Here is a 23,942-nt window from a genome sequence, read left to right as displayed (position 1 = left end):
CAGCCCGCCCGGGGGCCGGGAGCCTCGGCGAGACCGCGGCAGCGGCTGGGGCGAAGCGGGTCGGKGCGGCGCAGGCGGTAACCGAGGTGTTACTGGCTGCGGCCCAGGGCGCTGCCCGCGGGGCTGCTGCCTTGCAGCGGGGCTTTTCTTCTCGCAGCGCTTTCCTCTTCCTCAAGTGTTCGCTAACGAAAACAGCGGAGACCAAGTAGCTGAGCACACGCAGGACGAAGTGCTGTCGCTGCTTGAATGAGGAGCAGTGAGAGATGTTTCTCCCCAGGCTTGGTGTTGTGCATCATGAAAGATGTGGTCCGCTTGCCTCTAAAACCCCAGGCATCGGTGACAGCAAGCTGGCAGATGTAGAGAGAAAGAAAAAAAAAATCCCCTGTTTTCAAGCAAGGTTCATGATGACCATGTAGAGGAGATAGTATCTTGTGGAAAAAACACTAAATTGATCCATCTTATTTATCAGATTCCTAAACCTMTCAACAGTAACGGTGCTATGCTCTTGACACAGGAATACCATAATAAGGACAAAAATAAGGTCTACAGTTGTTTATAAGCAACAGGCACTTAAACTGACAAGTACCTAAGTCTACCCAACTTGTTAAAATGCCCAACTTTTGTGCCAAAGTTGGAAAYAGTAGTCAGTAATTGAAAATACCAATGGTGAAATACATTTTGTGAATCAAATTGCAGCCTAAATTGTGGGAAGCATTTAAACTTGCTCACTGTCCAACTTACTCCTTGCAAACACCGCTCTGTTGGAAAGGCATGCATGAATAAAAATGGATCTTGCTTTTCTGGCAGGAAAAAAATACCAGCTCAGTCTTGTGTGAATCAACACAAATGTGGGTCATCTGTCCAAGCTATGAGGGCATAGTGATCATTAGAGAGCAGCAGTGGCAGCAGTGAACACAGCCTTCATAGAGTTAAACTGAAATTTAATATTAGAAGAACTGGTGTTAGACAGAAGGCAGCAAAGCATCATTAACACAAATGTGAAAACAAAAGGTACAAAGTTCTCTGAGACAACAAAATTACAGGAAGAAAAYGAGACTACAGTGCAAGAAAGTTTTCGGAAATGATGCGATTTCAGATGCAAGATGAACAGTATAACTCTCTTTGAGTACAGAAGAGAATACTTAAAGGAGAGCTCTTAAATACAAGGCCAAAGAAATACTGGAAAAAACAGAAGAGAAGTAGAAGAAAGCAGACCAAACACTGTAAGGAGAAATAAATGAATAAATGCAGAAGACCTAGTGAATGAAGTGCTGCTATGATAAATAGATACTTAGTCAGTTTTCAAATGATGAAAACCCTGTGTGGAAATTTCTTAGCAAGAAGTGAGCACGCTGAAAGCAAAGATGGGAGAAAGCTCACAGGGGATATAAAACAGAAGGACAGAGCATTTAAGTAAAGTCCTTTTCACCCCAGTCTTATCCCAGCACTATTTCACTGACTTCTGAGCCTGAGCAGCTTGCTGCTAAGAAGTATGACCCAACTGCATGTTAGTTGCATGTGTTATAGTTAAGAAAAACCAAGTAATGTTGCTTTGTGAGTTTGTCACATTATAGGAAAGTACACAGAGCACATGCCTGTATACGTGTTTCTAGGACAGATAAGTGACTTCAAAGTAGMAGGTAGCTGGAACAAAGGCAAGAGCTGCCACTGATATTCTTTCTGCTGCTCATTGCTACCTTAGTTGATGGCATCCATCCAGAAAGGGTTTACGAATCCTTGATGCAGACTGTACTGATGATATTGCARTAGTCCATGGTATCATCAGAAAGCTATGAACTAAGAGAGACTGTCTTGCCTGGCAAAACATCATGCTAAGCAGGCTCAGCACGCGTTGTGTGAAAATATGTAACTGCATCCTCCTGTAGAGGAGTTTTACAAAAAAACCCAAACAAACCTAAAACAGTGTAGGAAGGGCAGAGAAGTCAACTTCAATCCTGGAAAGCAGGTGAAAGCTGCAACAAGTGAGAATTTGGCTTTTTCACATTATTTGATACTTAATAATTTTTGCTTTGATTTTGTTTCCTCAGGTCTCTATACTAAAACAAGGATATCAGTATCTTATTTCTTTACAGATAAGGATTTTTTTTGTGGGAAACACTGCAGTTGTGTGAATTTAATATAAGTTGCAAGATTTTATATGTTACTGTAAAATAAGGAATGGAGCTAGATATTTAAAGAAAAGGGCGAAAAGAGTGTGAAATAGCTGCATCATGAATGAGGCAGGAGTCCTGTGGAGAACAGCATATGTTCCTGTACTTAAAACCACTAATCTAATCATATACATTAAAGAAATACATTAAAATTGAACACACAATCCTAATTTTTATTTCCTAACTTCTGAATCCTTGTCTTTCAACTTCAATGTTCTTGTTACACATGATGTTGGCTTATTTGTATATAATGATAATATAGTTGGGACTGTTCTAATTTGTTGTTCCTCAATAATTGCAGCTGTGTGTCTGCCTCAAACTATGGTTCAAGTCCTGTGGTCCTATTTCATCGGAATCCCTATATATGAAATTATCTTTCCTTTTGATCCACTAGAGGCTAAAGTTCTAGGTTATGTTAAAGTGCCAGCTTTTTCCTCTCAGACCTTTGGGAATTCTTTAAGCTGAGGTTTTGTGATGCTTGTATAAAACCTATTCCTGCGGGAGTGTTGTGTGTGTTATCCTGGGGTTATTTGTATCTCCTTTTGAATTAGGTAAGTATTCTATGGAGGCAACTGTTTTGATCACTACAAAATGTAAAACATGAGATCAGTTTGACATATCAGTCTAAATAACTTCGTAATCCTTATATTCTTGCACTGGCTGCCAAACACTTCAAACTATAGGAAGCTTGTCCAGAAACGATGGGTCCATTTAAAGCTTTAGATAGTCGTGAGAAAATGACAAGCTCGGTGGTTTAAATCTTCCATTCATGCATCACRTATGACTTCAAACTGTGTCAACTGGTTGGATCAGAATGGATTTTCACTGGAAAATCAAAAGGTTCTCTGCTAATACTGAGCAAACTTTGTACCAAATTCCCATTTCTTCTCCATTTTCAGGATAGAAGCTGTTTGAGTAATTAAATAATGAGATGAGTAGTGGGCAACAAGAACAAATTTCTGTAAAGGCTAACATTTTATGACTGATCTTATGTTTTCTATCTGAGACAATCCCTCCCTACACTATTTTATTGCCTCACAACCTTGCTTATATTATTACCGTAAAAATCAATGAGGTAGGAAAGTGCTGTTATTTCTTTCTTTTTCTTTTTTTTTACAGATGGGAAACTAGGACACAGAAGGAGACTAAGGATTTGGCAGATGAACTGATTACAGTATATGTAGGGTGTGAACTTGCAGTATTTATTAGCTGCTCATAGGCTTTTTACTCATTAGTGAGTGCATGGTAGCTCACCAAGTCTCTTCTTCTTACTGTGGGATAAGAATATACTATGCATACACATAGGAGTTAATATTATTTATGGATGAGGTCTGCTTAGAAAGCTGTTACATCATTTAGCTGTGACATTAATTACACTACCTAAGTAATTGAAAGAAATACAGTAATGTTTCAGGAACTGTATGCTTTTATTTGCTTTACAAAGAAAAAATAGCTGTTTGTTGAATAGTTATCAGAGAGCAGCCAGTTTGCTGTAGGTTCACATTCTTGCTCCCTCTTCAGTAACTGATTGCCTTGCTTATTCAAGGGACTTCTCCAAAGGAAGTGATCCCCTGTCTGTTTACTCTAAGCAGTGTTCAGTCTCCTCAAAATTAACCTCCCCAGATCTAGAAGACTTCAGTAGTAAAAAAATAAAAGCTAATGAAAATCTGTGCTATGCCAAAGGAAAAGTTCAGCCTCTAAGTCCTCAGTTTGGAATATCCTCTGTGACTTTTCTGCTGGATATGCCTTACTCCAAAGGATTTCAGCTTTTTTCTTATTTTAGAGATATGAAAGTTTGCACAGTAACTGGCCCCTTCTTTGGATTTCTGGAGCTTGAGCTTACAAAGAGATTGCTACAACACATGTGCACATAAAACTGTATATATTTTGGTGGGCTTAAGTCAGATGTCACACACGCACTGTGTAGTTAATATGTGCGTGTAAAGTCTGAGCAAAATGCATATTACTTACTCTGCACTCAGAGTAGCGTCCTTTGCTCAAATGCATACATGGACAGTTGTCCAGCCCAGTTTGCAGAAGATACTGCTAAGACTGGTCTTGAAAGTGCAGCTAATATTTTCTTGATTTTTTTTTGAAGTCCATTAAGTCTTTACTGAATAAAGGGGGTCACATCTTTTTTATGCTTTTATCAAAAATGGTGGGTATGATAGCTTTTTTAAAATAATAATCATGCAAGGTACTCTTTGTTCATTATTTCAAACATTGAGTGAAGATTTACCTTTTCTAGGGTGAAATCTTGTACCCTTTCTATGTTGAACTATACTTTCACCCATATATAGTCTCCTTGAAATAATTGGATTGGATTGCTGATAAAATAAAATGTTACCTGAACAGGGATAACAAAATGTAGCTGCAATATAAAGCTGTTGCAGTATGACATACATCAATGGTTAAGACACATTTTGGTCATTGAGTAGTTATTCATATTTGCACATCAAATGTATATTTTAATATAAACAGGTTCAGAGGGGAAAACAACAGAAGGGAACAGTGTTTATAGACCAGCTACTAACATAAGAAAAGAGAAGACCTGCTGTCTAAAAAAAGAGGAAAAAAAAGTGCTGCATATTCAGGTCCTCAATCAGCGTGAATGGCATTAACAAAGGATTCATCTGAATGGATTAAACAGATTATCACAGCTGCCTGGTGAGTTTTACAGATCACTAAAATTTTTAACTACAGTCACTGAGATATATTCTTAGCCATCAGTTTAACAGCAATAAAAAATCASCAGTTAAATGATTTGTAGTCTGTCATATATTTGATAAACATGCAAGGTAGTTTATCATATTTGTTCTTGATTCTTGGCCTAACAGTTTATACCGTTTAAATTTCAGGTATGGCACTACTTAAATAGTAGAAAAAGATGCTTATACATTCTAGTGATAAGATGTTTGGGGAAGAAAAAGTAAAGACAAACTCAAACCAGAATGCCTGTCCCCAGTAATTTTGCAGATGAGGGAGAATTATTACAAGGGATGAAGAAAACTTTCATGGCCTGGGATGGAAATATTTGTTAGCAGCCATGGCAGGAGTTCTTTCTGGAGGAAAGCCATCCTAGAGGAGAAGATTAGAGTCACTATAGTCAGGAGTGTTCAAAGATTGGTTTCTGGCCTCAACTCTTCCATCTCCGTAATATCTTCCAGAGAAAGTGGATGCAGTTTTCCTTCTTGCGTCAGGTCTTCATGTACCTTCTTGCACCAGGATCTTTAGGACTGTGAAATTATGCTTTTCTACCTGGGAACCTGGCCTAGCAAACGTGCCTTGCTTGAACCGGACACATCTCCTGCTAGGCAGTCTTCGATCGTATTAATATGCCTGAACTGTCTCCAGTGTCTTTTTCATGTTTATTTGGTTTTTGCAAACCCAGTCTGCCTGCTATTTGGGAGTTCCCCAGTGTAGCAGCCTCCCACCCTAGCCATCTCCCCAAAGCAGCTGTTCTTGCCTTTTTTTCATGCTATTTGCAAATGACTTGCCTCTAAAGGTCTTGTGATGATTTGAGTACACAGACAACATCTGTCTGACTTTGGGAGACAGGGATTTTGAAATGACAGAGGACATTTGACAATCTGGCAAACACATGCCTGCCATACATTACTGGAAAAAGGGGAGACTTCAGCCTAGTACATCAAGAACATCATCATCAAATTTCCATTTCAATTGGCAAGAGTTTCATGAAAACTTGGCATTTTCTTGAATGAAGAATAACTTGCACCTGGCCAATGTTAACATGGGAAAAAAATATTTATAGAGACTGTCTGCAAGTTCAGAAAGTTAGAAGCAAAAACAGCCTTATAAATTAATTTCAGTCACAGCATGGACCAATGCTATTCTCGATTACTTGGTTGAAGTGTTCCCAGATAGTTAAATCCTTTCTATGCCAAATCACTYGATACATTAAGGAAGGAACTACTAGGATTAGCAAGGACACAGTAGCTACCAATCCTTTGTCACTAGTAATACCCACAGCAATGGAGACTGCTGTGTTTTGTGGGAACAGAATGGAAAGTAGATCTTCCTTCTGTAAGAAATTCCTTTGCCATCATATAAGCAAATGAAAGACAGCCTGGTCTGGGACTCCSATGCTATCTCTGGTTTTATAGTCTCAGTTTCAGATAGGGGGCTAGGTGTGTAGCAAGTGACCAGCATAGGGACATGGGAACAGCTCTTGGTGTAGCTGCAGTGCTGTTGCTCCTCACCTTGTGCTACTTTGTTAAACCAAAACCTTCTGAATAACTGCTATACCCCACTGATCTTTTTTTTTTTTCCTAGTTAGTGCATATCTCTCCATATCTCATTCTTTCTAGTTAGGATAGTATTCTGTATTTATTATACTGCATGCACTTTAAAAAAAAAAAAAAAGCTCACTGAACCAGCTTATCTCAAGAGTGCATTTCCTTTGTTTCCCCACCAGGTAGGTATAATGCTATAAATCTATTGGGTGTAAGGTCACCAACAATAATGCATATGCCAAAATCCAGCAATTTCTCTCATACCTCCCCTCTCTTCCCTTGCAATGTTTTCATTGATTGCTTAGACACTAGGTATCTTCACTGGCTTTTGAATTAGATTCTCCATACAGAAAGTATTAGACCCAGTGCTTTCTCAGAGTTCACCTCTTCAGAGATGCATGTCAGTGGACTAAACATGGAGCCAATGATAATGAATCTAATGAAAYGCAACTCTGACAGCAGAGAAAAGTTTTGAACTATAGGGCTGTTTGTTTATGAAAAAAGGCTGTAAAAATTATGGTATTTATACATATATTCTAAGTCTGATTTTATTTCAGTAGACTTTCTCAGCTGTGTTTGGAGAACAGCATTATGCAAAACTTCTCTACCAGCTACCACTGTAGCTGATTATCTGGTTATCTCATATTGTTTAATCAATCATTTGTTTCTCATTTGGCAAGTGACAGTACTAGTTTCTGTCTTCAGTTCCACTAATTATTTTTATAAATATTTTATAAATATATTTTTATAAATTTTTATAAATATTTTAATAAATATTTTTATAAATATATAAATATATTTTTATAAATATTTTTATTATTTTTATAAATATTTTGTTTTGCAATTAGAAAAAAGCAGCAGGAAACAATTTTAAAAAGTGTATACAGTAAATGTATATAAACAGCTAAAATACATTAAATTTGTCAGTATTGAATTTATCAGTATGTTACAATGCATACAGAGGTTGTATAATTTGCATTCTGAATCTGTGAATAATTAATAGTCAGGAACAGTAAGATTAGGTTTACTGGCCCAGTTCTCAATGCTGCAAACAATTAAAGAAAAAGTAGAGTCTGGTTGAACTCAGTAGGACTTTGGGAAATTTATTCTGATGCCTAAATATTTGCAGGATTGGAGTAATTTTGTTACAGGTTTTACTGTAGTCTGTAGAAATGCCGCAATATACAGTAGTCGACACATTRTAGCCAGATATAATTTATCTTTTTATACAGTGAGTGAGCACTTACATCAGGCTTATTTCTTTTATTGCTGCAGAAGTTTTGGCCTACATTTCTATCTTACTTTATCTTTTTCTTGTGCACGTAGAAATCATAAAGGGCAAGATTTCAACTTTATAGACGTTCACTAGCAATGGTTGGCATGAACCTGGGCTTCCCCAGCAGCTGCTCTGGGATCATGTAGCTATTCTGAGTGTTGCTCTGCTCCCTGCTTCCCSCTGCCCCCCCCTTTCCTCCCCCCACTCCAGAAACAGTACCAGCCTTCTTTTCATTATCTCGCTCATTTTGGGGGCCCATGCAAGCCACCTCCGGTGTCTGTTTGCTCAGGCTCCAGCCCATGGTGTGTGTGGAGGTGCAGAGGTCTGTCTGGCATGGTTGCTCTCTGGCCATTCTCAATTCTGGGACTGGGGTAGGTTACGAGGGGGGAGTGAAACGAGGGCTTTTACATAGTCTTAGGCATCCCTGTCTGTTTATTGTCAGTTTCACATATCCAAAAAAGATAAAATTATATAGCATGTGCTGACCATTTCTTAATGAAAAGTAGTACCCTTTATAATTGTATTTGTTTAGTAAATAATCACTCCAAACAGGACTTAATCAGGTGTACACACTTATAACTTTTTAGAGGATACATTTTTGTGAAGGTTGGATACTGGAAGTTTAATGTTAATCTAGCTTTTTCCTTCTTTTAAATCAGGTGGCTGCTGATTGTTTTTTCAGTGCAAGAAATTGATGGGGTAAGTGATACAGATATTTACTTTAGAGAGTTGATAAATAGGATGGTATAGTTCAAACAAGTAACATTATGTACACCAAAACATCCTATAATTGTGTAGGAAAACTGTGCTGTTTCAGTATTTCTGCACTTCTCTTTTTCATTTCTGTTCCTGTTGTTAAGCTACTTGTGCATGCCCTACCTATCTCCCAACTCAACTATTTTGTAATCTTCACCTTTGGATTCTTTTAGATTCTAACTTCAGCATCTTTAGATGCATTCAGAAAGCTCGTTTATAAAACTGTCATGCACTGAATCTGTCTCCTTCCTTATGAGTCCCTTCAATGGCTCTACATTATACTGTATATTTTACTTATTCTAGCTTTCAAGCCCTTTTTCTGTTAAACTGGATCTTAAATTGGTATCTCTGTACATTCACATCTCTCTGAAGCCACGATTTCATATATAAYATACTCTCAATGTCCACTTTACCTTCCTCCCTGTGCTGTCCTCTATATTACCCTCATGTTTGCAACGCTCTCACTGAAACTTCAAGTCCATCCTCTTTACTTCTTTCAAATATTGATTAAAAGCTCTTTTTTGTTTTTTTCCAAAGGGTCACCCATCTTCCCCTTTACTTGTGGTGGGCTTCCACAGAAAAATGGGTCACAGGTACAAACCCACCAAGACTTAGCAAATAGAGGCTTCTTAAGTAATTTACTTCACCCTCTTTGCCATTGTTCTGCCTTTATGACCTCCACTTTTCTTTGTAGGCAATATTAAATACTGACACTATATGCATAAACAGCTCTAGCAGTGTCTATCCTGTTTCCTTCTAATGACTGGCTTACAGAAGAAGCTGAAAGTTCAGTACTGGTACCCAACTCCCATACCTCGAACAATATTTCTAAAAAAGGCTCTTGKTTTTTTTGTTCTTTTTAGTATCCTCAGCTGTGTTATCTCTGAAAGTGAGAAGCATGTATGATTTCTCAGGACATTATTTAATTATCTGCAGTTTGATGCTAATATCTTAAACACAAAAATTAACTTTTTTCTATAGCTTCTCCCAAACAAAGCAGTAGAATGATATTTTTTGTCACATTTCAGAGCAGCCTGAGCTTGCAAATTCTTCAGTTGTCGTTTCATATAGACACTAAAAATTTGCACAAATTATTCCATATTACATTTGCTATTAAAAAGTGAGCAATGGCCTATGCAATGATTAAAGATGGAATAAATCAAAAGGCTGAAAATATTTACCTCATTTTGAAAATGAACATACAAAAGCAGGATACCAAATCTGTACATAAACTTTGACTGGAAGTTAAAAGTAGCGATTTCAAGTAACTGTGTGACTCTAGTTGTTAATGCAAATGAATTATAATGGTTGTAGGAGCAGTTTGCTTTAATGTCTGTTGTGACTGCTGTGATATTTGCATTTTTAGCTGCAGTGTTGATGATGGATGTGTTTTTTAAAATAAACGTGTCCTAACAGAACAAAGGAAAACAGCCTACCTGTTATTAGAAACTTGCATTCCATTGACATTCCAGTAGAGATAAGTTTTTAATAACTAGGTGAGGGACTACTGTGGAGTAGATTAATAATTTCATGGGAAATCCAGTATGTGAAAGAGAAGCAGTCTGTGAGAGAGACCATCATACCCTCCTGTTCTGAGGTTTGGGAGTACCAGATATTCTAAAAATATTGTAGATAGAAAGAACAGAATTTTCCCTCCTTATCTAATATTTGTCAGTGTCTTTCTCCTTGAAGAATTGGAAGTATGAACCTATTGTGTTCTGCTAATCATTAAAACCAGTAACAAAACAATGTTGACCTTGATAAAAATGTAATCCACGCTGAACAACTATTTTCTTGCTATCACTGTTTATTAGTTTACTTAAATTATTTTTAAATCTTAAAATTCTTGTCACCCTTTTTAAAACTGCTTCATCATTTACACACTAAATTCTATTGAAAAAATAATGTGACCTAATGGACATTCCAACCACCTAAAAAAGTTTACAAATTTATATGGTGTGTATAATTAGTATGTGTTTACTTTAATACTAGTCATTGGGAAATAGAAAAGAATAATAAAATCAGATTCATTTATCACAAGGTAAATCTACTGAATTTACATTTTCTGATATTTTAGGTTCTCCTCAAGTATACTTTTCCCCCCTCATTTCAACTTTGTGAAATAAAATGGTCGCTTCCTTGCTATCAACAGTGCAACGATGGAAAGTTATAATACAAAAAAAAGTAAATTAATGGTAGGCAATGCATAATTACACCATGCACATACTACTTTTTTTTTCRTTTAATACAACAAGAGTTAAACATAAGGCCTTATTGCTGAGTGGTCTTCTTGATATTCAGCCTATTTTGCATTTTATCGTTTCATCTTACTTAATGTCCTAGCCTAATAGCAATGGGTTTACAAATTATAACAGGTTCAATTCTGACTTTGTTAAAATATTTCTAGATGCGGCCTATTTCCTTATTTATATTTAGGTGTAATATTTAGCTTTACTAAATGAAACTTGCAGCAAATACCTTACACCTTCTACATCATGCTGTTGCTTGTTCTTCTACTTTGCCAGCATGTTTATGCTGATAAGATGTCCAAGAAGTTTAGGGGGATTTTAAATGTGGGTAGCAGTGTTCTATTAATTAAGCACTGGAAAAGGTTCATATGATACTAATAGACAACTTCTAACCCATCACCTAAATAAACATCAGCATAGCAAATATGTGACTTGTGGATTGCCACAAAAGATGCTGAGGCATCATCATTTTTCAGTCCTCAGAGAAGCAAAATTTCAAAGATCTGCTGCATCTTCTGTATCACTAATATGAACAATTATGAGTGGTCAGACACACAAATCACTTGCTTGTGGTACTGAGATTCACCCTCACTTTGCCCTGTGACTTGCAAAACAAAGGACAAGCTTAGCCCATGAGAACAGCTTTTAGGCTCCAGCAGTGTTTTGTGCTGCCGACGCTCACTGAGAACAGGAGAGCTGCGTCCATGCTGTGCATTTGTCATGGTCCGCAGAGAAGCTCTCCGGCCACCTCCCAGCTGCAGAGGGTGTGCGTTTCTTGTGCCCTGTGCTCCCAGTGTTCCCCACTGCCAGACCAGAGGATCTAATGGAGTGTAGGTCTTTGCCTACACCTGAGGGTTTCCTTCCAAATGAAGCCTGGGAATGTGGGACAAAGCACATACCCAAGCCTCACTCCGAGGTACAACCCATGTGACAATTACAGGCACATGTTTGGAAATGACAGATAGATATACAAATCACCACTGTTCCTAGGATGAGGTAGCAGGCTCACCAGCTTGAAAGTGTGGGCATCACTCCTCTAAGATAATGATTTTTCCCTCAGATCAAAAACATCCTCTCTTTATTGCGTCAAATTGAAGTGCTACACTATATTATGAAGTTTGCTGCTAAGCCAAGTTTCTTGTTCAGCAGAAGATTGCCCTATGGCTATGCAAGGGTAGCCAATTTTTTGGCCTTAAAAATCAACTATTTAGACAATATTTGTACATATCAAAAGTTTTAGGGTGTATCTTAGTTGTATACAAAGAAGTAAGAGAGTCTTAATTCTGATAACATTCTTGCAGAGAATCCACAAATTATGTTTAGTTCTTTAACAGATAGGTTTACTTAAATAAGAATTTCTTCCTAATATTTTACCCTTTCAGGAATACCTAACAATTTAAAGAAAACTAATGAAGTGCCATGTCATGTGATAAAGTAACGGCTGTCTACTGCATATTAATAAATTCATAAACTTTTAATTTTTAGGGAGAATATGCATATATTGACCCATGTGGGGGACAGGATTGTTCAGTTTGTCGGTGCTTTCCAGAAAAAGGATCAAGAGTAAGTGATAAGTAGAACTACTGATAACTCTTGTTGTAAATACTGCTTGCTTTGTACTCATCACTCTTGTTTCAAATCAATGTCTGGTGAACAAAAACAAGTGAAAATAAACAAGTCTGTATATAGCAAGTTAGCATAATTCTATCACTGGTATGAAGTACAGCCACAGTCAAAGGAAGTTAAGATTGCTTGTGAGCAGGTTTGCTAGCAAGTTAGGCTTGTAATAATCTCAGTAGCTTTGTTGTTGTTATTAAGGAAAAGATTCTTTAAGATCAACCTGGTGGTTAGACAAAGGTCATTATTAAGATGTATTAAGCTTAGAAAGCTATACTAGTTTTCTCCTAAGAAATTGTTTTTGCTGTTTACCAGTTTTATGATAACTTAGGTGTTTCTTGTTTTGGTTAGGTCATTCTGAAAAAGCTTGATGTTTTTTCATCTTACTAGCTTAATGCACTAAATATAAATCAAATCTGAATTGTCATTGCCTTATAAATAATTGTAAAATGTGAGATGAAGCCTAGGCATTTTTCTTATAATACACCAGAACCTGTGTATCTTCCCTGTCCTGATATTTACTTGACCACCTGTGAGAACTGGATACCATCTCTTGGAAGTGTGTGTATGTTGCTATTTGTCAATTGAAATATGGTCCAGCTATAACTAGTTTTTATATATTGACAATTCTTTCTCAAAATATATTTAGCTATATAGTAATAGCAAATGTATTTTAAGTGTTATATGAGAAAAGGACTTACTTAGATACATTCCATGATTAACAAAGAACTGAAAATTTTCAGTTAGTGAAAGAAATTGTTTTCATTCAAAGCACTAATGTTAGAGTTTAGGGTTAGAAAACTTAAAGACCGTGGATCAGTTTTGAGAAGAACAGCTGCCTGCTCCATTTGTTTGTGTCCCAGCCTGAGGAAAGTGGCCACAGAAGCAAGGCACACCTTTCGCTTCCCGTGCTTCTGCTTGCTGCAGTCAGCTGCATGCTTTGCTGTGTCATGATCACTGCCCGCGTGTCCTTGGATACTATCCTAATCCTCCAGGATTATGTCTATATGAAAGTCCCTTGTGCTGTAGGATTTTCATAATACAGGGCCTAGGATGTGTCTATCTCTATAACGCTGCGTTAACAAAGGGGCATCCCAGGAAAAGTATTTTGGCTAGCAGCATCATAGTGTCTCTCAGTGCTACTGAATAGACTGATTTGGATATCAAAAAAACTGATCTGAAGTGTCATTTAAAAACAACTGACTGAAACTGGAGAAAAAAAATGAATGATGAAATTTCTCCTGATTCTAGTTTTGTCTCTCAGTGCTACTGAATAGACTGATTTGGATATCAAAAAAACTGATCTGAAGTGTCATTTAAAAACAACTGACTGAAACTGGAGAAAAAAAATGAATGATGAAATTTCTCCTGATTCTAGTTTTCTTTCAATAGCCTGGAAGTTCTGAATCACATGCCTATATTCAGTGAATAATAAATACTCACTGCAGTCGTGAAGGCTCTTTACTAAGCTGTCCTCCCCACCTCAGCTAAACTGAACTGAACTGTTCATGCATTTGCAGTTAGTTTTCTAAATACTTCCAAGGATCTGGATCTAAGTGCCAAATAGGCATGTAGTAGAACAATAAATATTTTTAAAATAAATTCAGTGCAGTTAAGCAAATTTAAATCTGGTAATTGTACCCTACCCTGAAACAGCACTGAAATACAAATACGCACTGATGGGTACAATATTTTCAAGGTAACATGAATTTATACTCCATACAATTATTACCATTCATCAAAATGCAAAGAGTAAAAGGACTTATTAGCCACTGAATGAAATATGACTTAAATAAACATCACCTCAGATTGTTGCAAATATTTTCTATACTAATGCACAGTGATGAGTTCTCTTACATAGGATTGCTTAATCTTTGTTTTCAGCCTATAGCCCTGTTCATTTATGAACTCTACTGTGTTCTGTCTTTGCACTCTGACACACTGACTAATTTTGCTTCCTAGCTTTTGTGGAGACTACCCATTACAAAATAAAAGACATGTTTATCTCATTGTTAGCTTTCCAGAACACAAAACATAATGTTTTATCTACATTTTAGTCTGAATTTTGCAGCTAGGCTGGTTCCTCTGAGGTTCCAGTCTTTTTCAGTCCTGTCTCTAAAGTGCAAGAAATAGATAAACATTGAAAGCCTCTGGCACTGTACAGTATGCAAGCACAAATTTTTAGAAGTATACAGATTAGTAAATAAATCTTCTCTGTTAAAAATCTGGGATGTGGCAACAGCATATATGCGGTTGTTTGGTACCATATTTTCCCCTTTTTTCAGTAGTTAGCTAGCTGTCAAAAATAAGGATGAGCTAGCCCCTCAGCAAATGGTTACTGCAAGCACAAAATGACTCTGGCACATTCAATTATCTTGCTAGCAAAAGGCAACGCCACAATAAACCCATCCAGAGCAGCTGGAAAGCCTGCCTTGTAGCAGCCCTCCAAAAATACCAAATCTTTATTTAGCTCTGTTACACCAACTGCAGTTTTGGGGGCCTGTGCAGAGCCTGGATAAGAGGCAGGATYTGGGTGAGCCACATCAGTATATGTAACCAAGACCACCCATTTGGGGGGGGGGGTGTTGTTTCTGGAGGGGTGTATTTTTGGCWTTTATCTGTTTTGCCACAGGGAGTCGAATGTAGGGCATTCCCTTTATGATCTTGCATTGAATGTGGTAATCTAAGACTTCCTGGGGAGCAAGGGCAGACTGTCTCGTTATTGTACTGGTAAGGTATCATCTATGTTAGAAACACACTAGGTCAGACTCATTTTGAATTCAGTAAACATGTTATTCAGATAACTCATCCAAGGCCTGCAACCAAATCCTTCACTAGACTAGCTAGAACATGACCATTCATATGTTATTCTGAGTCTTTGTTGCTGGTTGTATAATTCCAAACAGTTCCAGTTTCAGTGGAAAATTTAACCAGGTTTACAGATGCCTTATAATTTAGCCTTAATATATGACATTGTTCATCTCTCCTAAAAGAGTAGTCTGGGATAGAAGCTATCTAGCAAAGTGCATTATTTGTAATAGATCTGGTTCAATGTGTATTATTATTATACATAGGAAAGATACTGCTTTTATATAGACTTTCTGCTAGACAAATGTTGTAGGGCCAACTTAGAAGCAATAGCTCGACATCTGAATAGGAATCCAAGCAACATGTTTCAACASATTGCTAGGGGTCACTCCCCTACATCCTTCTCCTCGCACTAATGAAAAGGGGACTTTTCAAGAAGTCAGGATACCTTTCTACCTCCTGATAAGACAGCAGTTTTTAGCCTCGAAGTTAAAGTGTGCATGTGTGTTAAGGGATTCACTTTGTCAGTGGACTGTGAACCAAATATTGTTGTTAGTTTCATTTAAGGGATTTTTGTTGACCTACAAAACACTGTGACAGGTATTTGATGACATTGCCCTTATACAGATTTTAGAAAGTTGCTTTCCTTTTTAGACTTTCAGTGGAAGCATTGCCCACTGGAAATTTAGCTAGTAAAGTGAAGAAATAGGTTATTTCCATGTTTGRAGCAGACTTCCTTAACTTCTCTCCCCTAAAGTAGCCAAAGACTAGGATAATAAGAGATTAGAAAGCTAAAGTTGGACTTGTAAATATATTTAAGTTTCTGAGTAAGTATGAATGGCTGTCAAGTGTGGTATATACTCTGAAGTTTCCATAGGAAAGCAGGACTTCAGGTCTTGCCCCCGTATCTTTGGCATAGTACATAATGAGCTTTCTTTCTATCCTTTTTTGCATGCAGTTTAAGTATGATTAGTTAGTATGATTAGTTAAAGCTGTGATTAGCAGGAAAGCGTAAGAAAGTTGTATAGCCAACTGTGAATGTGATGGGAATTGAAAGTTTAACTTCTATTTCTCCATTTGAAAATCTTTTACAGTGTCAACATAGGAAGTCTTCTTCACTGAAGGAGGACAGGATAATTGAGGTTGTAGCTAAAACAAGGATGATCATTGGAGAACTGGTGCCATAGTTGAATGAAGAGAAACTAGACAAGTTGGAAGGAAAGTAGGAGCAAATATCTGAACTTTTATTTAATATTTTTATATAACCAAGCATACACGTGCATTGGTTGCTATACTGGTTTTTAGAAGAGCTTGTGTACCTGTTCTTTTTATTTCTCTCACCCTTAGATAACACTGTTCTCTACACAGATTTGCATTACTGTTCATTAGCAAGAAACCACAGTCTGAAGAACATTCTCGTCAATATTCCTAGTAGTATATCCCATTCTAATAGCATTACAGTTGGACACATCAGAATGAAAGTTCAACTTATATTTAATTGGGATTACAACCTTGTTGAAATTAGTTTTGCATTATACTATTTATCTCTTGATTTTTTGTCAGAATTTGAAAGGACTCTTTCTGCCATAGGGCTTTGTTAAACTGCGCTGTTAAATCTCTTTGCACATACTGTGTGCCATTATACATATTAATTTAAGAACTATGGAGCAGTTAAATGAGGAAAGAAAGTCATTAGTGGAAGTATATAAACCAATGAGCATGCTACTCTACCAGTCCTGAATAACTGAGACTTCCTCCCACCTCTTCTCTCCCAGTCAAGATGTATGATCTTTCAAGAGGCAAGAGCAGCCAATTTTATTAATTATAGGCAAACATAAGTACTTTTTGTTCTTCCGCTTTGCTTTCCTACAGTCCTTGATTTTAATTTTCTCCTGATACGTCCATCATCTGATGGTGGAACCTTTCCTCCATTTTCCCTCCTTTCTCTAAGTCAGTTCCTTGATAACTCCTGCAGTACCGCATCAGAGGCACCCAAAAATGCTGGATGCTCTAACAGAATTTAGATGGTTAAAAGAAAATGTTTGCAGTTAGCACTGACCAATTATAAACCTGTCCTGTGCCGACCCCGGAGTTTTATCCCATTCAATTCTTTTGGCTTTGTTTATGGAGTTAAGTAGATTTAGAAAGCAAGCGTCTATTCATGACCCGACCTGATCTAGCTTCTGCTATGAGATCATGTGAAATGCCTGGAGCAAAGTGAATAGCAAATATAACTCAGCAAGGCTGAGGTTCATTCTTTTGCATATGAAGCAAGTGGCCTGTTTTCACAGTAGTTTTAAAATTGTCCTTGATACCATGTAAGAGAGAACCTAGCAAACAAATCTAAGAGGAAGGTCTCACATTTTTTGGCATATGAAGTATAAGGAGTAAGCGTTCATGTGAGATTCTGAGTCAATTTGTTGTCACAGGTAAGTTAGAAAGTCAGCTGATGTATATACTTCAGGGCAGTGAGGTAAAAATGGTGAAATTTAACTCTATGGTAGGTTTGTCTTCTGGCATCACTACTCTTACCACATTTCCATAATAGATCCTGTGGGTTAACTGAGTCCAAGTTATAGAACAGTATAAATACCTTTAAGATTCACTAACTGGAAAATTGTGTTAATTGTCTGTTTTCAGGATTAAGAGGCATTTGTTAAACCATGCTTATTTGCATGCTAGTATGCTATTGAAATGTTGGACATATAGAACATAAACAAATGTCAGTCTGTTKTTCACATGGAACAGCCAACATTGTATTCGAGTTTTCAAGCTGCACACTCAGGAAGCAAATATATAAAATTCATATTTTTGACATCAAATACACGTTTTAGCTGAATCCACTATCAGGGGTGCATACACATTAGTGGGACAGATCTGAGTTTCCTCAAATGCTATTTGCTTCATACTCTTGGATCATTTTTCCCCAGTATATTAGCTACAATACATTTTTAAAATGGAAGATTTCTGAAGCTAGTTATACATATCTGAAGTGTTTCTATCATATTTCACATACATTAGCTGAGAACCATAGAACAACGTTCCTGGAGAAACTAGGCCCCTAGACCTATATCTGAAGCAGACCACAAATCTATAACTGGACAGAGCAGCAGGCAGTTGCCTGGGTTCAGGAGTTAGGTTTTGAACTGGTAGGGAATGGAGCCTGCTTACCAGGGTATGGAACAGCAACAGGATCACTCCACTCTCCTTGCTGTAAAGTCTCTTTGAGGCTGTTCTTCATACACCATGTCCACCTAGAGCATCTGTAAATCAGCATTTTTCATATTAGATATGTTTCCAGATTCTTTGAAAGTTTTGATCTTGATAAATAATCTCTTCTTTTGTTTTGGGTATCTTTCTTTCCTCAATAATTTTGGTTTGTCTGTCCCACCATACCATATATAGTGTTTTTCCTCAGTGCTATAGATTGGCAACCTTTTCCACACTGAGCAAGACCGTTTGAGGGATTGCAAAGCTCTCCAAAACCATTCAGTTTTCGTAGATCTGAGTGACACAAATATTCACAATCACTGACTTTTTTCAGAATCAGAAAAAAAGTAAATTTGATTTTGTTAGCTAATCTGATGTTAAGTATTTGTGGCGTAAAATGCTCCATTTGCAGCTCTCTGCTTTCAGCCATTAACAGTCTTTCTTAAAAGTTTCAGTGCCAAACTCCCTCTTATTCRGTGTTTCTCTAACACAACAGTGACACCCAATGGCTTATTGGATGCTTTTTCTCTACATGGTTGCACAGGATTAAAAATAAAACAAAAAGTACACTGTGAAAAATGTTTTCAGCTCTTCACTGTGCTTTGTGGTGCTTTAGTGAATTATCACTGTGAACTCTAAGCTGCATAACCAGGTGGTATGTTCCTGTAGCATATTGGATCATTAGAAAATATGCTGAAAGAGCATAGAATTTTCCAACAGGGTGCAAGCATGATCCAGATGCAGAGACCAGTCAAGTTTTAAAGGTTACTACTGCATTTAACCAACTCAAAATCTGTCCATAGAAAGAAGTTACCTAATATTTAAAAGTCACTAAGTGATCTGCTGTTCCTGAACAAACTGAGAATAAAGTATATCCCATATATTAGAATAAGWTGGTCACTATTTAACTCACAGTCAAAGAAAAAATTGTTTTAGTAAAGGTAAGAGAGTGGATTTAATGCCAATTAGTTGTGTGTTTTTTCATCTGTATCTCGTCTTCATAAAGTTAATATTTAGAAGGTGGATTTTGGAACATTGGCTTACAGTAAAATGATTTTGGTCCCAGTCCTACATAGTTACAGTGGAGGAGTGGACACCCCTACAAACTCTGGAAGCTGTGCCTTGGCCCTGTGTGATAGACTCACTCTTCCAGAAGTGGAGAGGACATGGGTGAAGCTGAGAGGAGCAGCAGATGCTCCCATCCCTCTGAGCAGATTACATAAGAAAACATCTGTCTGCAAATGTCCTTGTGTGCTCTCCTCTGTTGCCCCCAAACTATTCCACTTCCTTCCCTTTCTCCATCCTGCCCTGGTAATATCAGAAGGGCTCTGGTTACATGCCAGACTCTAGTGCAGAATGAAAAAGGGCACTATATTATTTGCCTAGGACCCAATTCTGTGGAGTTGCTGAGTACTTTCATTTTTGTTCATGTGAACAGAAGGTAAATGCAATTCACAGATCATTGAAACGTCCACATAGGCTGTAACCTATGGTACTGCTCTAACTGAAGGGACTAGCTGGACTTCTTTTGAATTGATCAGCAATGAGAAGAGAGTCACAAAATTTAGTCCAATAGCATGAGTCAAGATTTCCCAGTGATCTGTGATATTTGGAGAATTTCCATTTTTTTCATTTCCAGCTTAAGACTCCTTTAAAATGTCTAATTTTTACATAATTAGTGCTCGTGGCACTCCAAAAATCAGGTGCTCTTAGGTGTCTCAAATCAGGCAACCAAAATGATGAGTCATTCCAAATAACCTTGGCTATCGCCCTTTCTAAACAGTATTAAATGCTTTGCTGCATGATTCTGAAGTATTTGCAGTCTTAGTCTTAGGAAGCATGCTTAATTAAAAAAAATACAGTCTTGTTTTGTCAAAAGTCAGTTTCTTAATGCAGGTCAAGCCCAGGATATGCTAAAATAACAGACCATAGTCTTGGCATGGGTAGTTCCTGACCTAGACAATTAACAAGTCAGTGAAATCCTAAAGGAATTTGTTGGCATCAGATGGCAGAGCAGGCATAATATTCGGTCCATTTTAACTGAGCTAATTTGTCATTTTCACATGAGCATGACTACCTTCATCCTCTTTATTTGGACAGCTGTCCTTTACGGTGGTAGTCACATTGGATGGGCACAAATAATAGATGTGATAATAGATGTTATGACATGGTATCAGTTTGGTCTTTACAAAGTCATTATGAGTCATGATCAGTCTTTGAGCTGAAAGAAAGAGAGACAATCCACCGGCTTCACATGGCATGCTAAAGTTGTACCAGCTGTCAAATCTGCTGTGAATTCTGGATTCAGTGAATCTGGTTTTTTGACTTCACTACCTCYTACTGTAGACATAAACCCTGGAGTCAATTAAATTCACAAGGTAGCAACTAACTTAAGACAATTTATCAGCCTAAAGGACCACTTGTCCTGGAGGTGTTTATTGATTAATTGTGATGGATAATTAGAATTCATGCAGTGTCTGAGGTTTTCTCAGAGTACTGTCAAAATCGTGTCTTCAACTGTCTAAAGAATATAACATGATTTGAAATTTTTCTCTTTCAACTCATGAAAGCAGAGCATGTACATTATGAATTAAAAATATTTAAGTTGTTCCAGAAGCTTCTTGTCAACAAAATGCATTGTTAACACTGAGAGCATTAGAGCATTAGTGAAAAATAGCTAATGCCTTTTTTTCCTGTTGATGAGTACTATGTTTTGTGTAGTAACAGCTAATTCAGTATAATAAAAAACAGTACTTCTCCCACTAGAAAGAATGGTTGAAACAGTTGTATTTTACTATGTTATTAGTCTCATTCATTTTGTTTTTCTTATACTCAGAATAATGCTTTGATGAAAATGGCTGTTTAGTCTTTTTTATCAAGTATTTAAAAGGTTTACTAGCTGCATTAGGAGTTCTTAAATGAATAAATTCAGTTTTACAACAGAGGATGTGCCAGGCCCTGCTGAAATGCCAACAGACAGGCTGCAATTGTTTATGCAAGCAAACATTCAAATTGAATAACACCCCCCAGAACCCTAACTGTCCATTCATTGTTAAAAGGATTCAGGATCAGCAGAATCTACTGCCACTAGCCCTGAATTTGCATAATATTTTACACTGTTCAAATTAGAGTATCAAGAAAATTGTAACTGTTGCTGAAGACAACTTGCTGATTCTGCCTTGGAATTTTTGCCAGTGACATTACTGGCGGCAGGATCAAGGCTTAAGTGAGGAGAGACAGAAAAGACAACTAGAACATGAGTTACACAAGGATTTTTTTCCGAAGAATTCCTCTATCGTTATTTGTAAGGGTAGGACTTCTTTTCCTAGTCTGTGGACTAAACTTCTCATAGCTTCAGGGCCAGTAGTGATCCAGTCCTATCTCCTGTACTGCCTAGGCCAACAGTATGTTGCTGTACCAAGCAAATAGTTTGAAGTCAATTACATTCTCATTACTCTATTTCTTTGCTAATTTGTTTGAATGATGCATCCCATACTTTTCTTCACTTCATGCCCAAAATATCAAGTAATATTCTTTTTAATCATATTTTAGAAGAAAAATAGAGAATAAATAAAAAAAGGTTAGCACTCTTCTTGGAATTTACAACTAGACTTTGTTCAGATGGATTCAGTCTGTTAAAATGTTTACTCTGAGTATAATGCAGTTTACTGCTTCAACGTAATTTGACTCCTGAAGCTAACATACCTGTCTACAAACACCTTTGATTTCTGACATTTGTTTTTCTTCAACCCATTCATAGAAATTAATGTATGATCCATCATTTCTCTGAATGGAGATTGTACTGAAAAATTCTGTACTGCCCTGAGTGGTCTTAGAGCCCTGTACTTTTCTCTGGAAAGCACAGGGCTCAATTTTGCTCTTTCTTTTAATAATGTGGTATAATTGATAGGTTAATTCTGAAAAAGAAAGCAAAACACTCTTCAGCTAGAAGACTAAACAAGTTAGGGCAAAACAAATATACAGAATGTTAAAGATGAGAAATAAAGACCTGTAAATGCAGAGGATTTGCAGGGTTAAAAGTGTAGACATTTCACATTTCAAGCTTGTTTGATTAGAAAGCTTATTTTCTTCTGCACTTTGAATTTATGATTTAATAGTTGCTTAGCTGCACAGAACAAAAACTGCAACAACACCAAAACAATCTCCTACCACTCCTATAGACTGAAAAATCCAGCTGCTCTTTGGCTTGGGAAGCTTTTTTTCTTCTGGAGAATATGTATTACCTTGGAAAAATTAGTAAAAATAGATAGAAATGGTTGGTATGGTGCTGTAGGTACAGATACTCACTTTAGAGCTATGCACAGATAAATGATATTCTGCACCTCCTTTTTAATACAGTTAATACAATCTGTTAGAACTGATACTTTTCATGAATATGTTTGCTAATAATTATCTTTTTTTTTCCTGTTGGAAACTTTGCAACTTTTAAAATGAGGCATTAAGATCTGAGAGAGATRGTAGATGTTTGAGCTAAAAAAAACTTAAGGTAGTGAACATACAGTATGATTTGAAAGAAAGAGTGAACTTTCTCAATTTGTTCTAATGTCTACAAAGTCCTTTTGCCTAAAATGAAGCATCACTTCTCTGGTGGCAAAAATGTAATGCTCAGTGGAGTCCTAGGCTTGCAGAAGGTGCTACTTACACTGGGAGAGCCAGGAGGACCTGCAGTTCTCACAGGTATCTCAGAGGTGGTGTTGGAGACCCAATGAAGATGAAAAGAAGTTACCATCCTGAGGAAGTTTTTAAATTGGAAGTTGTGTTCCTGTAGCATCTAATGCATGGAACAGGTCTGCAGTCTGTGCAGCAAGCTGCTTTGACTCATGAGTATGTGTGCATCATAAGCCTTGTGTTATCCATAGAGTCATCTCCAAAATGCTGCCTGCTCTGAGATTTATAGTATTATTCACTTACTTCTTTGGATCTTTTCAGGGTCAGCCTGGTGAGCTGGGAGCTCAAGGTCCAATTGGATCCTTGGGATCTACAGGACCAGCTGGTCTGCCAGGTGAAAAAGGTTGGAGAGGTGAGACTGGGCAACCTGGGCCAGCTGGAGAAAAAGGTGATAAGGTAGGAAACACCACAGAGAGTTCTTTGGGTRTATGCCATATGTAATGGTAAAGGTTGCTAAGTGAAACAGAACCTGAATGATCAAAAAACATTTGCCAAACCCTGCTCTTGCTCACGTAAAATTGTTACTGAAATCAATTACAATTTTCTTTGAAAAAATGTATGGGGGGGATGTTTGCTGTGGAGTGCTACATTAGAATTGTCAGAAGAACAAATAAAATGAAAGAGATCCAGTCTCTGATTGGCATATACCATACCATCCTTATTAACCTCAGCGAGGGCTGTGGAAGGAATGTGGAGCTTGGGGGAGGAGTATGGTGCTTTTAAAACAGTGTTGTACACTAAGCAAAACATTATTGCCACTTATTCTGTGATGGGAGTATAAATAGCGCTTCAGGTCCTTATCTTTCATAGTTGTACAATCCCTGTGCTTGGCTCTTTGTGCTTTATATTAGTTTAATGATCTAATTCCACTGATCTCGGTGGGTAATTCAAATCACAAAGGTCAGTGCCTAGC

At 37.3% G+C, this 23,942-nt stretch overlaps 1 protein-coding gene and 1 long non-coding RNA gene across 19 annotated transcripts in view; one reads left to right on the top strand and one right to left on the bottom strand.

Moving 5' to 3' along the window:
• Positions 1-55: 55 nt before the first annotated feature.
• LOC112976110 overlaps positions 56-23,942 on the bottom strand; it is a 74,988-nt gene continuing 51,101 nt past the window's right edge. For 14 of the 18 annotated variants that reach the window (XR_003256900.1, XR_003256911.1, XR_003256909.1 and 11 more), the window contains 2 exons: positions 18,302-18,393; positions 56-347 (listed from right to left, as the gene is read on the bottom strand). This is a non-coding gene — a long non-coding RNA (uncharacterized LOC112976110). Of the gene's footprint in view, positions 348-18,301; positions 18,394-22,510; positions 22,585-23,942 lie in introns of all 18 variants that reach the window. The other 4 variants (XR_003256902.1, XR_003256912.1, XR_003256903.1 and 1 more) reach the window with 3 other exon arrangements.
• The window catches only part of COL4A4 (collagen type IV alpha 4 chain), a 72,159-nt gene continuing 51,811 nt past the window's right edge, over positions 3,595-23,942 (top strand). The window contains exons 1-4 of the mRNA XM_026087006.1: positions 3,595-4,838; positions 8,360-8,399; positions 12,191-12,268; positions 23,291-23,425. Coding sequence (XP_025942791.1) covers positions 4,783-4,838; positions 8,360-8,399; positions 12,191-12,268; positions 23,291-23,425 — 309 coding nt within the window. The 5' untranslated portion in view covers positions 3,595-4,782. The remainder of the gene's footprint in view (positions 4,839-8,359; positions 8,400-12,190; positions 12,269-23,290; positions 23,426-23,942) is intronic.

Source organism: Apteryx rowi, unplaced genomic scaffold, assembly GCF_003343035.1.
Source record: "Apteryx rowi isolate R43461 unplaced genomic scaffold, aptRow1 scaffold_70, whole genome shotgun sequence".
NCBI classification, from domain to species: domain Eukaryota; kingdom Metazoa; phylum Chordata; class Aves; order Apterygiformes; family Apterygidae; genus Apteryx; species Apteryx rowi.
This window is presented reverse-complemented; position numbering and strand designations above follow the sequence as displayed.